The sequence below is a fragment of the Clarias gariepinus genome, chromosome 12, assembly GCF_024256425.1.
Source record: "Clarias gariepinus isolate MV-2021 ecotype Netherlands chromosome 12, CGAR_prim_01v2, whole genome shotgun sequence".
NCBI classification, from domain to species: Eukaryota; Metazoa; Chordata; class Actinopteri; order Siluriformes; family Clariidae; genus Clarias; species Clarias gariepinus.
Genome location: NC_071111.1, coordinates 6,140,089 through 6,160,500, shown reverse-complemented (window position 1 = coordinate 6,160,500; position 20,412 = coordinate 6,140,089). Strand labels below are relative to the sequence as shown.

Here is a 20,412-nt window from a genome sequence, read left to right as displayed (position 1 = left end):
GTGTCCCAGCACACAAACTACCACCAAGCCTCTTTCAGTTGATGGCCAGGCTGGCGTTTTAGCCCTGTTTACTTGTGATGATGTGAGCATTTGGCATATTCATTTATTCATCTCTTCTTCTCCTTGACTCTGTGTCCCTGTTTTCCATCTCCTTCTGTCCTCTTTGTCTGTCTCTGAGTAGCAGCTGTATGCAGCTCAGTTGGCGGCCATGCAGGTATCTCCGGGGTCCAAGCACGGCACCATGCCCCAGCAGAACCTGGCAGCAGGAACGCATTCGCCTACCAGTGGCCAGAGTGAGAAGAGCAGGAGCAGCCCTCCTCCCAAGACCAAGGTACGGCTCAGGTTCACGTTCTACCCTGATTATATATTACTCTGCATGCCTTCGTGCTTTCCTGCACTTTGTATATCTGCATCAGATGTGTGTGTGCATAAGGGAAATGTGTTTGTGTCCTGGCAAAAAAAAAAAAAAAAAAAGCAAATCTCCTCCATTACATGATTGGCATGTGTGTCATCAGCGTCTTGTGTCATTTTAATTTGTGATCATTTCTATAGTAACAGTTTATTCCCAGAAACTTATATAGGAGACACTCCAATGTTTGGAGTAGCACAGTGTCTTTGAAACGGTGACTTTTTTTGTGTTTTTCAATGATTCATGAAAGGAGTCTCCAGTGTCAGTGCCTTAAGTCTTTAAGTATTGTGGTTTCTCATTAACATGACAAGAGCAAAAGACGGGGGGAAAAGCCAATTGTTAAGGAAAAGGCTGTTTATAAATGTGCCACAACGATAAACTGAACTATAATGCATTAAATATGACATAACTACTATTTCTTGCCACATGTGCCATTGTGTGTCATTTTGCGCCTCTACCTACAAGAGTACATGTGTGATGGGGAATGAGACCGTGTGTAATGGAGCATAAACAGAAACTCTATGAATATCAGGCGATGCAGAGATAACAGGCTCCAGCATGACTCTTCTTCCCTCCTGCTGATCTGGTGGTCAGCTTCAGAGCTGTCTTTCCCCACTCAAGCCTTTTCCATCTTGCCCGTTGCACACTGGTGCAACCCACAGGGCACCCGCTGCTGAATAAACATGTGTTCGGCACTCTTGCTACCAAGCCTCCGTCAAGACCCAGATCAGATCTGGACAGATACTGGGGTCTGTTTGGACAGAGAGAGGGCAAGGTCTGGCTCTGAGCCACATGTCTCCCTCAGCCCTCAGCATACTTCATGCAGAGATGACTTTCTGGCTTCCGTGATAAAACATGGCATCATTTCTGGAGCGGATGGTCATGATGTGAAGGATTCACTCACTGTATCCTGTACAAATGGGGTCACGCTATCTTCTATGAAATCTTTTTTCCAGCAATTTGAACAGTGCCAAATGTTGTATTGGAGCACTACATGACTTCCAATTGGAAGTCTTCACCGGTCCATAGGCTTCGATTTCGTGGACCGCAGACCTGACCTGCATCAGGTTGTGCCCAAATTCTGTCTAATCAGGCTAAATCAGATCTTATTTTTTACCTCGTTGGGTTTCAGCTCTGTGTGTCAATGTTGGCCAACACCTGAGCGGATTCAAATAGACCTACAGGGTATCTGCTGTCTCTGAGGATGTTTAAGACCAACTGGCAGATCACATTAGAGCCTGGGCACTTGACCCCAAAATCTGGTTCATTTCGATCCGTGAAAACACAATTGTTCCGCACTCGGGAACCATGCCAGTATCCACTTGAAGAGGTGGCCTCGGGAAAAGTACTCGGACATGAATCGAATCAGATATAAAAGGTAATCGTACCTGAGAACAGGAGTAGATCACTGTTTTTATCGTGACATCAGTGCCATCAGTCTCCTCTAAAAATCTCTCTGTGCCTGTAAACAGCCATAGATAATAAAGTAGAAAGGCATGTGGATATTAGACTTAGAGCGAAAGCTAACTTACTCGCTCTGTTCTTCTCATGGGTTTGACGGTGGATCACAAAACAAGTAGGTGCGTACTGCCACCTGCTGCATTGGAGGGTGTAAATATGCAAGTGTACGTGATAATTGCACAAAATGAATGTGAATGCTGGCCAATGGGGCATTGGGGGGGATGGGGGGCGCTGCAATCCTTTCTAAACATGGTACAAATCAAGCATGCCTAATGTGAAAACACCCTAAATATACCTGGGAATTGAGGAGAATTCATGTTTGAAATTTTGCTGGATGCTTGGTGAAATGCTTGGTGGTGTGCATTATGAATGGAATCGTCCTAAATCTCTAAAAGACAACCCTTCTGCAGACTACTTAGGTATCTAGTGTCATGACCGGGATTATGTGCTTTCATCTGCTGTCCACCCCTTTCCAAACACAACAGTCTTTATTCCTGAAGTGGATAATTCCTGCTGATGACCTAGCTAGCTTTCTTCCTGTAGCTCTGTTTCCTGCTTCATAAATTTTTCTTTTTCTCTCACTCTCCCTGATGAGTTGCAGATGCTTTATTATTTCCAGGCCACTTGGGCATCTGGCCCCTGACCTGAGGTAGTATAGTGGTCATCGATTGGCTCCGGCCCCCCGCCAATCATCCTGCGAGGGGCTGCTGGGTAATGAATACAGCTGCTTCTTGGACTCGTGGGGACTGTTTGTGCTCTATTTGCATTTATATGGAGTGGCTGGAGATGCTGAGGGACGAGGACTGGGCTAGCTGAAGTGGTGCTGCAGCTGAGGACAACCATGAGGATGACTTTGATCATATTTAGTGGTTCTTCTGAATTCAGAAAAAAAAGTAGTTATGATTGATTCCTTGTTGCACCCTCACTATACCCTTACTCAGTAAAATCTGATTAAATTGATTAACATATGAGGAGCATGGTTTATTCCTGACAATGTCATAACGATATTGAGTTTAAGCAGAAGCTGATATTAATATGTAATCAGTTACATACAGTACTGTAACTCAGGCTGATTTCTTTTCATTCCCAATCCTTTCCTGATTATAAAATCTTTGGATATCCTCTAGGAGCCAGAGGGCAGCATGTATATTTAAGCATTTCTCTGCCCCTGTACTCACTTTTTCTTTTCTCTCACTGATGTACCATCTCTTTCTCTTTTCCCTTTTTGCTTGTTCTTTCTTTTCTGTCATTTGGAGTGGTTTTCGATGTTTTAGACAGCTGCTTGGACTGAGGCACAGTCATCCTAAGTGGTTTACCCTGAGGGGTTGGCCCACAGCTCAGAAGGACAAGAATGCAAACTTAAAGACTCACCTCCTTCTTCATCCTTCTTCAGCTACCACCTTTAGGGGTCACCAGAGTAGGTTTTCTTTACACGTGTTTGATTTGGCACAGATCTTCATCGGATGCTCTAATTGGCGCACTCAGTCCAGGTTTTTCAATCGGCTTAGGGCTGGCACTAGGGTTGCACTGGCTTGTACAACCCCCACTGGCTGGGTGTGTGGTGCATTGGTCAGGAAAAACAAACCAGAGCAGGGTGGACGAGGATTCTCCCATTGAACTACCGGTTCCACATAGTTATTCAAAACTATTAATCTGCATTTAAAACTATTGCCACCCAAAATGAAAATTTGCAACCTAAAAGTTACATTTTGTTAAGAGAACAGCACCACAAATCCTCCTGTAAGGCTGGAGATGCGGACAGAGAGATCCTCAGCCATGGGCATTCTTCATTCTTCTTCAGTCTACATTTTATATCCCTGAATTATTTTTTTCAGGCTTAAAGGCAAGAGCTTATGTTTAAAAGCAATGGCGTAGATGCTGTTAAAAACACCTTCTCAGACTCGAGTACAATCTTGGATGTGTGAACTCCATGCTTCACGTAATCCGAATGAATTAAGCATATGTGTAACCTGACTCTCTGATTCCCATAACATTTGAAAGTTCCCTTCCCTGATCATGTCTCTATACTACCACTATTCAAAATACTCAATAAAGAAGAAATCCTGTGTAGCCTGGGGCAACTAATTCCTTGCTCCTAGTCATTGTGATAGACTGTGGGCAGGAACCGATAAAATGGGATAAAAGTAAAAAATCCTTAAACATTCCAATTTAAAAAAAAGTTTTTAAATAAGCTGCAGAAATCCATGTTTTCTACAATGGACTGTGTGATTGTGGTGTTCCCAGATTTTGCTACAGGCTCCTGTGGGCGTGTAGGCTATAGGATGTATAGGTTCACGGACAGTCTGTGGGTGTAAATCTGTTCTGTTAAAACTGCAAGCTGACCATGGAACTGCTTGGCAGTGAGGAGGAAGAACCAGATGAGGCAAGTGTTGCTGTGTGTGTGTGTGTGTGTGGCTATGTGCACGAGACTGTGTTTGTGTATGTGACAGGCGGCTCCTGTAGACAGACACGATTAGGACAAATAGCCAGGCAGACACACTTGTCTCGGTAATTGAAACGTCAGGCAAGGTGATAAGAAGCGGGGCAAATGATGTCACTTACATATGTCAGCACTCCGCAGGGGGGAAAAAAAGACACTATCATGCTGCATCTCATTGTCCTACCAGTCTTTTGTTTAGCTACATAGGTACCTATAGAATAGATACTTTAGCTAACAACCTGAACTACGTAGAGCCTAAGATCTCATTTTAATGATGCTTTTTACTGCAATTAACGCTAAGTAAGTAATTACGGTTTTAGCAAGCATTTTCAATCTAATCCACTTCTTGATCTCCATAACAGTAGAGCCATGTCAAGGATTGTGTGTGGCACAAACCAAACCTGGCCTAGCCAAGCTCGCACACAGCTTAGCCAGTCTATCCCAATTCACCCCTCAGAAGCTTAGACACATTGGCTAACATCCCACTCAAGGATTTGCCTTGTGGAGGAACAATCCATAAAGCAGGGAAGGAGGGAGGAAGGGAGAGAGGGTGTGAAAGAACAAGACATTATCTGTAATAAATATGCAGTTCTCCCTCATTGATTTGGTGGTGAGCCCAATACGAGAAACACAGCATTCTGCGCAAGGAGGTCCGTCTAACATGACACTGCTAGAAGAAAATCCTTAATTTTCTTTAATGAGAATGAATAGTAGGAAATAATGGCTTCACCACCATTACAACCAAGCTCCTTCAAATAAAGCCTCCTTCTTTCTCTGGATGCCTGGTTGGATTTTTTTTTTTTTTTTTTTTTACAGATGGTCTTTAGGATTCCAAACAAGACATGTAGAAAAAACAGCATGTATAGTAGAAACCTACATCTTTGCATCTAGTACCAATATGTTGGGCTTTGTACGAGCCTCAATCTTCTTCTGTATCATTTATGGTTGTACATATTTGCGCATTACCATAATGGACGAAATCAATTGTTGGAAGAGCTAGAACCAGGTGTTCGAACAGATGTTGCGTACTTCAGGTTAATGTGCATGCAGCTGAGATTATACAGTAGCATTGACTCGAAGCTGCTGTGTCAGCATAACAATGACTGACAGCATTGATTCGCACCACTGTAAGTTCATCCAATCATCCCAGGTGTTCTCCTAAACCCCCTTATCATCTCTGATGACTCTGAGAATCTACTGCTGTGGTGTCTCTCAATACACAAGGCATGAGGTACTTAAAAACAGGCTTGTTCATCCCCGTATCATGGCCAAGTCTTCATTTTAATTGAGTTGTCTTGATCAAGCAGTGTGACGGTGATGCTTCTGCTGATCGAATTGGCCTGCTTTATGTTTCCAGTGATGTGATTAGGGCACCAGCGGGGCAATGATTAACGTGATAAGTTGCCCACATGTGGATCGATGTCCACATGGCAAGGCACTTTCACAACTGGTATGAAATGTAGGTGCCAGATTTTCTGATTAGGACCAAGAGTGATCCATGCATCCTAAGGAAGGAAATGAAAGGGATCCTTGAGGGTCACTGGTAGTAATAATCGTTCTAGCTTTCTGAAGAACTGTTTGGTCTTCATGTTCTACACAATACTTTTAAGTGGGTCCTCCTGGGCAAATTCTAAGCAATAATTATTGACTAAACCTGGCAAACACTCTCAAAAGGAAGGCAATGGTTTCTGAGAGTCTTGAGGGTCTTGGTTGGTTCTTTTATACATTTCAGTTTCGTTCATACATTTACCAACTTTACTACGATAGTGCTCACTTTGGCTTGTTGCGGGACTCCCTTGTGCACCAGTACAAGACCCTCATGCTGTATCCTCTTAGAAAATACTGTAGGTCCCAAGGATTCATCGTATGGTTGTTGGTTCTGGTTTTCTGAGTTTTTTTAAATGTAACATTCATACTTATGAGGTCCAACACATTAAGATTAACTGGTTTCTCCCAGAACCTGTTTAATTATTATGGCATAAATTAGTAAGATGTTTAAGCATTTTAAAGCGAAGCTTTCTCTACAGAGGCACTGTAGAGCTGAATTTGTTCCACTGTGTGTGCATGTGACTATAAGCATGCTTGGTTACATTGCATGAAAATGCTTGTGCTTAAGTTGCTGCAAAATGCATGGAGATCTTCGGTGTGTATCATCCTAAAAATCCAGCAATCAGTTCTGACCAGCTCTACTTCTTGCTCCGTGACGATCATATCCTGCTTACCTTCCTTTGGCTTGCTCTTGGTTGCATTGGTTTGCCGGACATAATAATTGGCGCCGAGGAGAAAAAAAAAGATCGCGCCAGGCCAAACGTGTTGCTGTTTTGCCTTTGCAGGACGAGGGCGCTCAGCCCCTGAATCTATCATCCAAGCCTAAGACATCCGAGAGCAAGTCACCCACCTCCCCCGCTTCCCCACAGGTCCCTGCCATGAAGCTGGGTCCAGGATCCATGAAGCACAGTGCCCCCTCGAGCATCGGAGGACCTCCGCCCAGAGTCAGCTCTATAGGTACTGACACTATTTTATATTCCTTTATATCCTGCTGTTGTATAAAACCTGTCATACACCTACACATGCCAGTCGATAAATTCAGCCATTGTAACATAGGCCAATTCCTTCATTTGCACATTTTCTTTATCAGCGTTTGCGCTAGCATGTTAATTGATGTTACATTTTTAGGTCTGCAGGGTTTCATTTTGCCTTGGGGCGTATTGTTGAGCATTTATTAGAGTGTAAATGTGAAGGAAGAAAAGAAAGCTTGTTAAGGAGCAACTGAGAGAGAGAGAGAACGAGAGATAGAGAGAGAAGAGACATTTATTCGGTTGTATTTTAAGATGCTCAATAGAGACACAACAAGCTTGTGACATCCTGTACACCCAATAAGATTAGACAAGCTTCTTATACAACTCGGTTACCACGCGCAGCACAAACAACCTGCATTAATGCCACAATAACACAATATCTCACCGCCCTCTTTACACACCACTCTTCACCACCATTTTAAAGTCCTTTCCTGGTAATCTCTGTGTTATTTCAACAAATCCCAGGATTTAATAGCAGATTAGCGGCCCAGATGTTTTTTGTTCTGAAAAATGGATTAAAGGGTGAAGTTTTTTTTTAGCAGGAATCCTGTAAAACATGTTGAAGCAAGCAAGCAAGTGGTTTACAATTACAATTAGACCAGACCTTCTGCGCCAGGATCTTTTCCATCTGGAGAGGTCAGGGAGATGATTTAGAATATAAAAAAAAAACACTTTATTTTGTAGTACATACAACCGAAAAACTTATTTTTCCCCCCTCAATTTGGTCTCCTTTCCTTGTCCTAATCATAGCCTTCACCTTCGTGGTTGGTCTCAGTGACCCAGCAGAGAGAGACAGCTGTCCTGGGACTCTTTCCCAGCATTTCCGACCCTTTGTGCCAAGCTCTATTGCCTTCCATCACTTCTATGTCAGTGCCATCGGAGAAAACACAGCACCCTTCATTTTCCTCTCATCTTTCTGGGGACACAGTCCTGCTAATAGCACTGGCGAGGCTGGATTGCAAACTAAATTCGAACTAGCCTTTTGAGAACACAGCTGCTGTACAAGCTATGAAACAATACTAGCTAACTGGACAGAAGCTGCTTTGTCAATTTTGCGACTGTGAAAACTTTTATTAAAAAATAAGAAAAAGCTCCAGTATTTTAAAATTAGCTCACCTACTGGTACAGATAAGCTAGCAGCCACACAACTAATACTTCCTTCCTTTGTCCCTGTCTGGTGGACTGCACAGGAAATGTCCTACATTGGGTTGTTGTTGTTTTTTTTTGACAGTATGAGCACATTTAGTCCATCCAGGAATCTTGGGAATAGAATTTGGGATCAGGTTGCATTTCAGCCTCTTGGTTATATGGGTCATGTCTGATCTTTTTCAGTATCTCTCTCTGGATTTTCCTAGTCCAGTGAGGTCAGTTCCTCGTCTGCCCATGCATGATGTCCATTCCAGCGGTTCCTTTATCCATTTTTTTTTCCATGTCGGAGTCATCTTTTCATTTCACTCGGGAGCTCTTAATCCTGCACAGCATTAGCGAACAGATTACAGCGGATAAAGAGCTGTTAATCTTGCACGGGTCTTTATGAGATCTAACCAGGGCAAGATGATGTAAAGTCAGATACAAGCAAAGACACATGCTTGGATTACTTAATTGCAGGAAATAACACAGGTTTTATTTGCAAAAAAAAAAAAAAAAAAAAAAAAGCCAGCAAGAGGCTTTGATGTACATCGAGACAGATGTTTCTGCATGGACAAATTAGCAGGATTTCGCTTTTAAAGGAATGCTTTCAGTTTTTCAGCCTAACCTCTGTCTAACACATCTGTAGTGTAGCATGTGTGATTATCGCAAAGTGAAGTTTTAACATATTTCCCTGAAATAAGAAATGAACGACAAAATTCAGTTAGAACGGGAGTGTAAGTGCAGATGTTCTGTTCCATTAATAAACACCCATGCAGATTTTTAGTACGGCGTGTTCATGAATTCTCTATTTGTAAATTAACCTTTAAATATTTTTGTTGTTGTTAGTTAGGAACATGACATGTTGGGAAAATTAAATAAAACTGAATAAAAAGCAGCTTTCATAAGGCTGTCTCATCCCAAATGTTTCATTGTTAAATTACAAAATAATAGTTCTGATATATATATTTAATTATATAATACTTTTTTATATTTTTATATAATATTTTTAAATATTTTTCCCAAAAAAATCTTCAGCCTTATGTAGTACGTTTTTTAAAGGTCCCATATTTTACTATTTTTATTTATATGTATATTTTAAATGTTTCATTGACAGAATTTAACCAGTTTTATATTGGAAATAAATTTCACCATTTATTTCCACAAGTAAGGAGAACTTTTTGTACTTTTCATTTAATCATACATGAATGACAGATTTGATGTATTAAGGTTCAGGTTTAAAAAATACTCCTTTAAAACTTTTGAAACTTAAACTAAAAACTTGAAGTATAAAATAAAGTTTTATTTTTGTGTGTAGATTTTGAAATGAAAAAAACCTGAACAATTTACCATTTAATCAGGTTCACTTTTTTCACTGTTCAGTTTTTACATTATTAACATCTGAACATCTTAAAAAAACTTAATGGATGTTTCAGATTTATTTTACAGCGTTGCTGGATTCTGATTGGTCAGACCTGCAGCATGTCACACATTATATTAGCCTTTTATATCGACACACTTGTTCCAATGTTCTCATTTCTATAGTAACAATTTACATTTTGATATGGATTGATTGTCTATCAGGAAAAAAAACCTTTTTTTTTTTTTTTTACATTTATGGAAGGAGTCTCCAGTGTCAGTGCTTTGTCCCTGTTAGAGGTAAAGCTGTAACTGTAGTTCTTCCGACATCTCCAGAACAAATGAGTTTCTACTTTTTGACAAGCTGTTAAGGTTTTCGTCTTATTAAAATAGATGTTTAAACTCGTGTTTCTGGATGAAAAGTAACATCATATCTTTAATCCTCAAAAAAAACATTATTAGTTGATGAAAGAGGAAGAAAAACTCTTTCTAACGTGCTATTATAGGAAAACTATCAACTTCATTGCAGTAACAGTTACTCCGCTCCATCACACCAGGCCACAGTTGATTATTTTTCCTGTATAGCTGTGGTTTATACTCTGTGGTTTATTCTGGATCTGACTCACAGAGCCAGCAGGCAAGTGGTCAATGTGTGTATGCGCGTGTGTATTAATGTGTTCTGCCCACAGCATGCGCTATGCTAATGTCCACAGCCCAGAGGCTTAGGGGTGCGTTAGTGCTGCGTGGACTCACCTGGTGTCTCTAGTAAAGTTAAAAGACACACAAATATACACACACACACACAACAAACATCGATTTTTCTCACACATACAGTACATGTTTACATGTGAATATAACCTGGTCCTGTATCAGTCCTGTGTAACCTATAGCACATTTCACAGCAAAGGAAACAACAATGTCTGTATTTCTATCCCTGATTGTTTAGGGGGCGTATACCTGAGCGATCGCGTTTCAAAAAATTGGCTAGTCACGCGTCCTGTCCACTACTTCTTAGAAACATCCAACAAACTACACACGGGTCATTGAAATAATCATACCTTTATAAAGAGCAAGATTGATGTAAGCTCTAATGATGTACAGAGGAAGGCTAACAACTAGAGATATATGATTGAATAGATTTTGCAATGTAAGTCAATTAGTTGAATTGATTTACACGTTTTAAATTATTATGTGTAAAACATTGGAACGTTAGCAGAAAATACAAAGCACTTCTATCTGTGGCGAATATTTTGCACATTTTATAAGAATATCGGTCCCTCTGGATACAAATTTAATCCGTTATCATTATTATTATTTAATCCAGCCACCCAAAAATGTTAATATTTTTGTTGTATTAAAATATGGTAATTTTCAACAATATAATCAGATTTCTGTATATAAAAAAATAAATAAATAGACATTAATGCTCACCTAACCCTAATTTATGATTCCTCTTGGCATCGGCTGCTTTAAAAAACAAAATGAAAGTGGCTTTCTTTTCTTCTTGCTACCGTCCTTGCGAACATTCTTGCTAACATGTCTTCACCAAATCTTCTTTTTTCTTCTACAAAAAAAAGTAATCTTCCTTCTCCTGACTTTCCACTTGAACAAAGAAGTTTTCAATGGCTCCCGAGCATAAATTAAACTTAGCTGAAGTGAATTTTATGCAAATTTCGGCGGGATTTACGTATGCCAAGATACCACTATACCTCTTCTGAGTTTATGGGCGGTTTGTGCGTTACTGCCACCTATTGGGCTGGAGTGTGGAGCAGAAGAATTTGTACAGAAAAATAAAAAATATATAATGTACGATACACGGCCTATTAACAATGAATATCACAAGTTAGACAACATTTTAATAAATATTAAATACTTTTACATTATTTTAATAAATACCTTAAAATACTGTAATATTGTTTTAATACTTACGAAATATATGGAGAAGCATTAGTGCTATTAAATCGAATCGAATCAAAAATCACACTGCCCTCAAGGCTAATTGAAATGAATTGAGAGTCTACATACTGTATTCACATCTACTGGGGATTTTTTTATGAAGCTCAAGCCTTTTCCTTACACACCCCTCTTCTACCTGTTCATCCTGCAGACCTGCTGTCGTCCATCACCTCCGGAGGCTACCTGAATGACCACGAGGCGGTGAGCAAGGCCTTCCAGGAGGCCCGGCAGATGAAGGAGCAGCTGAAGAGAGAGCAGCAGGTCCTGGACGCCAAAGTGGCAGCAGTTAACAGCCTCACCATCAACAACGGGCGCTCGGAGAAGGTGGGCTTGTTTCCGTCTCCGGTACACTGAGATCCACCACTTGATGCTACCTCTTTCCTAATAGAATTGGTGTCTCTTTGCCTGTTAGAGGACGTCTCCTTCTCGATTTCAAACTTATTTGTTTGCAGCCCCCTCCGGGGAAAAAAAAAAACGAAAGAAAAAAACTCTCAGCACAGCCGCACGACATCATTCTATGATAATTATCCACATATTCAAATTATGGGCGCATTAGGCAAATGTGTACGGTTGTATTTATTTACTGAAGTCCATTAGAGCTTTTTATTCCTGAACCCTTCACCCACACAACACGGACCAGTTCCACAATCTTTAAATATAGATTAAAAGCATGTTGTTTCATATAAACAGTTTTATTAACCTCGTAAACACCCGGATTTACATTCCTCAGCGTCAGAGCTGCACAGCTGTCCTGCTAGTTTCACTGGACTTACTGGAGTTATGGGCTTCAAGATGAATTACTGACTAATGAGACACTTAAAAACGAGAAGCTAAAGAAGGGAAGAAAAATCGCTGACACAGGGGTCAAATAATTATAACAATTATCAATTAGGCCTTAAAACAAAGAAAGAAAGGATAGCGTAAGTGTGGGTTTATGAGAGGAGTGATGAGTGATGTGATGTAAAGTCTGGTTCAGAACACCTTTTGGATTCCGTCTGATGTAAACCATTCGTGTCGTGTGTTAACGTCATGATTGATTTACTCTCCACATCCTCTCCGATAGACAAGCTGTAAGTGTGTGTTCGAGTGTGAGAGCGTCTCGGATCATCAGGTGAAGTGGATCCGTGTCCCGGCTCTGTTTATGTGCTGTGGAACTGGAGCGAGTTCAGTGTTCGACAATAATCGCTCTGAGCATCAGAGTATCGCTTTCTATCCTCCTCACCACTCTCTCTCTCCCTCTCTCTCTCTCTCTCTCTTGTTATCCAGGGAGAAATTGTCTCTCGGCTGAGCGTTCATTTAAGCTCCGCTCACTAACCTAGAATGAATAATTAAATCTCTATGGCTCCGGAACGGTGTAATGTGTTTCATTACGGCTCCGCGGCTCGCCCGGGTCACTCTCTAATGGCGAGCACCCTCTCCGGGTGTGTGTTTTAAAAAGATGCCACGTGTTTAGGATGCCGTCTAATCGACTAATTAAGCCCCAGATGCAGCGCCAGGGGAGTCGTGTGTGTATATGTGTGTGTGTGTGTGTGTGAGACGATGTGTTTGGAGAGAGGCAGAGGTGCCGTGTGGAAATGCGTGCCCCGGCTACATTAGGCATGTAGATGCAGAGTTAATCTCCCTTTTATTGGGTGTAATAAATACCCAGGAGGCCGTGCGGTCCCACTCGCTCTTGTCTCTAGAGCCTCGTTTCTCTCTTTAATGCATTGACCCCAGGGGACGAGAACACACACTCACACACACACATTTAAAGAGATAGAGAGAGCGAGAGATAATAGTAATGCTTGGAGCTAAAATTTCAGCTCACACAAACACACACAGCTGCGATCATTTGGAACACGGAAAATATGATTTCATTTACAATGCTGCCGAAATTATTTTTGTTTTTTGTTTTTTTGCGGAATTGTTTACGTGTTGTGTTTGTGTGTGTAGGAAAAAGCGGCTTTTGAAAGTCTGAGTCAGCATATGAAGCAGTCCGAGGAGAACAAGTTCACTCACGCCATGATGGACTTCGGCATGAGCGGCGACTCCGACGGTAAAACGTCCCCCATCTGTGTCCCCTGGCACACTTCACTCCTAAAACCTGACTAATGTGTCCATAAAACACTGAACTGTCCTATTTAAATAATATTCCTTACTAATATGAAGGAAAAAAAAACAACATCAACCACTCTTAAGAAGCGTAACGACCTGATGTTGCTAACAGTAGCGCCTAGTTAGCTGTTAGCAAGCTTCACGATTCATCTCCATTTGCATTTTTAATGCAAACTTTTCAATTGGTTGATTTTTAAAAATTCACTTAGCCTCTTTTGACGAATCCTAACATTTACACTGCTAGCAAAGCTGTGTTCACGCTTTTGCTAGCAATCTATTTGCTTAGTGTTTATCTGCTAGTCAGCTAGCATCAATAGCTTAAACAAACCTTAACTATGTTAAGTTCATTACTACAATTAGCTATAATGAGCTAAATAATGGGCTGGTTTGCTAACTGATAGTAAACTAGCTAGCATTAGAGCATAATATTCTAAAAAAAAAAACATTGACTTTTTTATGTGTCAAATAATGTGAGGAAATGTCACGCTACTTTAACATCTGTAAATATATTCTTGAATACCTTTACAGTTAGAAAGCACCGTTAGGTTTTACTTCAGGTACATTAGCTAGAATTAAATAAACACTTATGGTAAGTAAATGAACTAGCATGGATAACTTTAAGTAAGATTTTAATCTCCGAGATTTACTTAGTGTTTTTTTTTTTTGGAACTTTTAAATATAAAAAAAATGCACCACAACAATTAAACACAAACATAAAAAAAACACTTTTATGAGTCATGTTAGTTAATTCTTTCACTAGCTAACCGCTAGTACACTATTGTCACTGGTTGACACAAGTGGGTTTAAAGTTTTGATTTATGAACAAAGTTCCCTATGTAACTAAATCTGATATACTATGACTAGCGTTAGGTAAGTTAGCTAGCTAGCTAGTTCTTGACCCAGACACCAGTGTATATAATCAGAATAAACTATAAAAGAACTTTAATTTCTATGTGTGTGTGAGAGGTTTTTATTTTCCGCTAAACCCTCCTCATCCTCCTCTTCCCCTCACAGGCAGCCCAAGCGTGTCAGATTCAAGGATTTTCCGCGAAGCTCGAGGTCGCGGTAACGGCGAACCGCACATCAAGAGGCCCATGAACGCCTTTATGGTTTGGGCGAAAGACGAGAGGAGGAAAATCCTGCAGGCTTTTCCCGACATGCACAACTCCAACATCAGCAAAATCCTGGGTAAGACTCGCACTTATCAGCCTGAGCCGAGACAGAAAGATCTCTGGCACAGGAATTCTCTTTATTTACTCCGGATCGAGCGATTCGGCCAAAAATATCACATCACGATACTAACAGATCACGATATTTAGGTTTGGGGGAAAAGAAAACAGCAGTGCTATGTTTACACAACGTGAAATATAGAAATAAAGGAATTCCTTCAACAATCCGAATCCACAAGATTTAAAAAAAAATTTTGTAGAGGTCTATCAAAATAAGAAAAAAAAATACTTGTATTATAATACTTGTATAGAAAATGTAACATTCGGTGCTGAATAGCGTTAAGATTTTAGATCTCGCGTGTGTGTGTGGCTAGAGAGGCGTCTATAATAAAATCTTTGCTAGAGCACTTCTCCATGGCCGTTGTATTGTATATTTTGTATATATATTTTATACAGCAGAACGATAGATAGATAGACAGATAGACAGATAGATAGATAGATAGAATATCAGAAAAGTCTATTTATAATGTACCAATATATTTATCATTAAATCTAATTATAATTTGTGGTGTTAAGTAGAATATGTAAGAAAGTAAATAATTTAAAGTCAATTTTTAGAGGTCTATCAAAATAAGAAAAAAAAATACCTGTATGAAAAGAAAATGTAACATTCGGTGCTGAATAGCGTTAAGATTTTAGATCTCGCGTGTGTGTGTGGCTAGAGAGGCGTCTATAATAAAATCTTTGCTAGAGCACTTCTCAATGGCCATTGTATTGTATATTTTGTATATATATTTTAGGGGCAGAACGATAGATAGATAGATGGATGGATAGATAGATAGATAGATAGATAGATAGATAGATAGATAGATAGATAGATAGATAGAATATCAGAAAAGTCTATTTATAATGTACCAATATATTTATCATTAAATCTAATTATAATTATAATTTGTGGTGTTAAGAAGAATATGTAAGAAAGTAAATAAATATTAAGTAAACTAATTCATAAGTTAAAAGATAAATAAGAATATCTATATACAGTATACAGTATATAGTATATATATATTACTAAAATTCTCTATTATCTCAGTTGTGTTATGCATTTTAAGGTGGACTTACGGTTTTGCATGTAGCTTTTACTGAATAAGTACAGGATCATACATCCATCCAAGCACCCATGCCCCCTTATACACACACACACACACACATAGAGAGAGAGTGTGTGTGTGTGTCTGTAGACGTCCCGCTCCGCGCTCAGCATTGTGTAACCGCCGCCTAATGAATCGCTCCGGAGAGCCGACTCGGCCGATGATGATATAATTCATTATGCATTAAACAAGCACTCCAGTCTGTCTGACATTTTCTCCAGACCTCTGGGATTGTGTTTGACATTTTAAAGAGCTCCTAAGCATTTTATAACGCCGGGAAATCTGCTTTTAATAAGCCTCCCGCTCTCTCAATTGTTAACAGAAGGAGTTTCTCCTTTTGCGCAGCGCCGGCTGCGTGTCAGCCTCGGCACTGACAGCTTTTTCCCATTATACACACAGTAGGAGTGTGTAAATTCACCCCAGACCAGTGCGCGTGCACACACACACACACACACACACACACACACACACACACTGCTTATGCTATATATACATACTGTATCTATATATGAACAGCCACTGCCCTCTGTGGGATTAATTTGTGTGTGTGTAGGGGGGGGCGGGTGTGTGTGCTGGTTTGGGAGTGTGTGGGTGCATTAATGGAGAATAAGCAGCACAGGCCACAGGTACTCTTATTTAGCTCTGGTAATTAGATAGAGTGTGTGAATGGCCCACTTAACCTGCTGTCACCTGGAATAATGACGCACGTCAACGTGAGTGTGTGTGTGTGTGTGTGTGTGTGAGGGCACTCCGGTAGAGGAGGGCAGAGTCCCTCGATCTATTTGACATCACTTGCACTCATAGATGCTTGTTAGACCAAACAATGAGTCGCAACACCTCTTTATGAAAATAAATAAATAAAATAATGAACGGGTGATTGATGGGCAGCAGAGAGGTATTAACATTTGTGTGTGTGTGTGTGTGTGTATGCCGTGTCCAGGTTCCCGCTGGAAGGCTATGACTAACCTGGAGAAGCAGCCGTACTACGAGGAGCAGGCGCGTCTCAGCAAGCAGCACCTGGAGAAATACCCCGACTACAAGTACAAGCCGCGGCCCAAGCGCACCTGCCTGGTGGACGGCAAGAAGCTGCGCATCGGCGAGTACAAGGCCATCATGCGCAACCGCAGACAGGAGATGCGCCAGTACTTCACTGTGGGGTGAGACGCCGAAAAACACACAGACTCCTGAAGAGAGAGAGAGAGAGAGAGAGAGAGAGAGAGAACTCTGATATTCTTTAAATAATAACACAGTGGACTCTCTCTCTCTCTGTCTCTCTGTCTATAGTTACAGCTAAAGTCACGGAACGTCCATGAAATAACTTCCTTAATAAGATCCGTGGTCTTGTGTCGTCGACGATGTAAAAGGTTAATAGGAAAAGAAAATGCAGCTTGTTATCTTTTGTTAAACAGCTCTGACACCTGAGACCCCTTCATTCAACTTCAAATAAAAATACGAAGAATAGTTATTGTTTTATTTTATTATTAGCCATACAAAACTTATCTTTAAATATATGGGGAAAATATTTATACACACTTTACAGTGAGATGAACCAAAAACAGACAAAAGGAATCTAATTAAAAAAAAAAAATAATAATAATAATAAAAATAATAATAGACAATTAATAAAAAGACAAATAAAAACAGAAAGAAGAAGAAAAGTATAAAAAAGTCAAAACAAAACAGTAAAATTAACACACACTAATAAAACAATCAAAATCCCAAAAGAAGGAAATACTAAGTGTATAAAATATTAAAAATTCACCATGAAAAGGATTAAAGGGCATGGATTAAACTTACGTCGAAATAATTGTTAAAGTCTAAATAAGTTAGAAAATGATAAAAGATTAATAAACACTGTAGCTTTTGTCACTTACGTGAACGAAAAACAAGGATTATTAGAAATAAAGGAAGAATTTAGTACGAATATTTTTATGAGATTACATTAGTAAATTGTATGTGTATGTATTTTTCTCATGATGTAATTAAATACCACTATAACTGTGTGTGTGTGTGTGTGTGTGTGTGTGTGTGTGTGTGTGTGTGTGTGTGTGAGAGACAAAGAAAAAGAAAAGAAAAATGTTAGACAATGATAATAATAATGATAATAAAGCAAATAAAGAAGCTTATAATAATAATTATTGTTATTATATTATATTATATTATATTATATTATATTATATTATATTATATTATATTATATTATAACAATAATGCAAACAAATCATAATAAATAATAGGGAAAAAACGTAGAAGAAGAAGACTAATAACACTAACAATGATAATAATAATATTGATTTTAAAAAAGGAGATTCATTAAAAGTATAAAGGCACAAAGTTAAAGTCGTGTAGAAGTAATGCGCTTATAAAAAGTGATAAAATGCCACCAGGCGTCATTTCCTGTCATCATGGTGTTTGTAAAAGCAAGAAAGAATTTAAGTTTTGTTTTTTAATAATTTCGTAACAGTATTTTAAAGTTGAACATGTATGTATTTTGGTTCTAATGTGTGTGTGTGTGTGTGTGTGTGTGTTACAGGCAGCAGGCCCAGTTGCCACTCTCCTCGGGGGGCGTGGTCTACCCAGGCGCTCTGTCCATGGCGGGCATGCCGTCCCCTCAGATGCCATCCGAGCACTCGAGCATGTCCAGCAGCCCCGAGCCGGCTCCGCCCACCGGCCCGCCCTCGTACCTCAGCCTCAGCAAGGGGGACGAGCCTCGCATCAAAGAGGAGGTCCTGAGGATGGACGAGAGCAACGGCGACGCCTACGACGACTTCGATTACGAGGACGACGACGCGGACTTCGGCAGCGACAGTGAAAACCACGTCGCGCAGTAAACTCGAGCAAACTAAGAAACAACAAAAAAAAAAAAAAAACACTTTTTTGTTTTGTTTTTTGGAGCTGATCCCCCGTATCGTATCCTGCCTCTCACCCTGAATACCTGATCGGGACTCGGAAAGAGCCACGCCCACAACTCCTCCTGATCCCCTCCCCCCCCCCCCCTATCCCCACCCCTGAAACCAGCAGCAGTAAAAGCACAGGAGGTGAAGTTACACTAAACGAGAACGGAGTCGGACGTCACGTGAAACTCACGAGCGAACGTTTTTATTTTTCGAGTAAGCTACAGGAACGGAAGATATGATCTGATAGGACAAGATATGGAAACTTTCTCTCACACACACACACACACACACAAAACGTATTATTATGATGATGATGCTGATGATGATTATAATAATAACAGAGAAACAGGACCTGTTGGACGGCCTGTCACTTTAAAAACGGTGGACCTGCTTGTCTATAAAGAGACGCTTTTTGTTTTTTGTTTTTTTCTGGGTTCTATAATATTCTCACTCAGGTACACGGTGCCAACAAGTGGCTTGTGAATGTGATTTGTTGTTTTTGTGCTACGGTTTTAATAGAGTTAAAAGAAGAAAAAAAAAACACACACACACACACTTTTATTTTATTTTTTCCTCATTTTGACGTTTTTGAAAAGAAAAAAAAGACAGACAGGAGTTACACTTTACCTTTTTTTATGTTTTTTAGTTTTCTTGCTTGTGTTAGGTGTTAAACCCCTTTAGCGGAATCCTGTACCTCTCTCTCACACACACACACACACTTTGTAAAACACACTCGTGCTTTGCCCCTGGATGACAGTCTGCACGATCGAGGGCTGCGTCTCACTACACTTTTATTCAGCACTTACGAAACCCAGTGAGAGTACGGATCGGTCTGTATTTTATCATACCCACTTTTTATCATACACACACACGCGAACACACACACACACACATACAAACATACAAACATTTGAATCCGCAACCAGGCCTAATGCGAGGCAGCAGGACGGAAATAAAAGCAACGTGTTCCTGTGAGAACGCAAAAAACGGCGAAATTGAGATCCAGCCTCTCTGCTCCGTCTCGGTCCCTCGGTTCTGTATCTAAACAGACTGTTTTCAGCGTTACGGAGAACGCTGGGCCTCTCGGTTCCAAAACAAACAGAGATGGAGAACATGTGAGAGGAAAAATCCCTGTAGACTAGAGTTTGGCCCTGAACACAGAGAGAGAGAGAGAGAGAGAACGGAGGGGTTTGGTAGGCGCCCACACTATGCTTAAGTGTGTGTGTGTGTGTGTGTGTGTGTGTGAGAGAGAGAGACCCCTCATCCATATCCCTTTCTTTCCTCCTCTCCTTTCCCACAGCATCACTCCAGCTCCTTACAGACAACACGTTGCCATGGCAACGCTGTTGATTGACGCCTGTCCTGCACACCATTAACCCCCCCCACACACACACACACACCCCCAGCACCGCCCTGCCCTCCGTCCAAACATCTAAACACGTCACGACCGGCCCGAGCGTTCCGATTGGTCAGAATCCAATTCTTCTGCCTTACATGTTCTAGCCCCGCCCATTTTTTTTTTTTTTTTATAATTTTTTTAATATATATTATTTTTTAAATGAAGGTACTTATTGGATCACGGTGAGGTTTCAGCTCGTGTTATGGTGTTTAACGCATGTTCTGCTGAGTTTTATTATTTCTCGTCACTCTGCTGTCAGAAATCTTCGCTGTTCGAAGGACGAGCGCTCCCCGAGGAGTCTTCACACTCTGCATGTCGAGTACTTTTATTTTTTATATTTGAATACTGTATTTTTTTTTTTGTTTATTTG

The 20,412-nt window shown here is 40.3% G+C and overlaps 1 protein-coding gene across 4 annotated transcripts in view; it reads left to right on the top strand.

The window, feature by feature from the left end:
• The window catches only part of sox5 (SRY-box transcription factor 5), a 253,505-nt gene extending 233,469 nt beyond the window's left edge, over positions 1-20,036 (top strand). For 3 of the 4 annotated variants that reach the window (XM_053508513.1, XM_053508512.1, XM_053508511.1), the window contains 7 exons: positions 182-331; positions 6,644-6,815; positions 11,484-11,656; positions 13,265-13,367; positions 14,441-14,614; positions 16,687-16,903; positions 18,280-20,036. In XM_053508513.1, coding sequence (XP_053364488.1) covers positions 182-331; positions 6,644-6,815; positions 11,484-11,656; positions 13,265-13,367; positions 14,441-14,614; positions 16,687-16,903; positions 18,280-18,577 — 1,287 coding nt within the window. In that variant the 3' untranslated portion in view covers positions 18,578-20,036. The remainder of the gene's footprint in view (positions 1-181; positions 332-6,643; positions 6,816-11,483; positions 11,657-13,264; positions 13,368-14,440; positions 14,615-16,686; positions 16,904-18,279) is intronic. The other variant, XM_053508514.1, reaches the window with a different exon arrangement.
• The last annotated feature ends 376 nt before the right edge of the window (positions 20,037-20,412 follow it).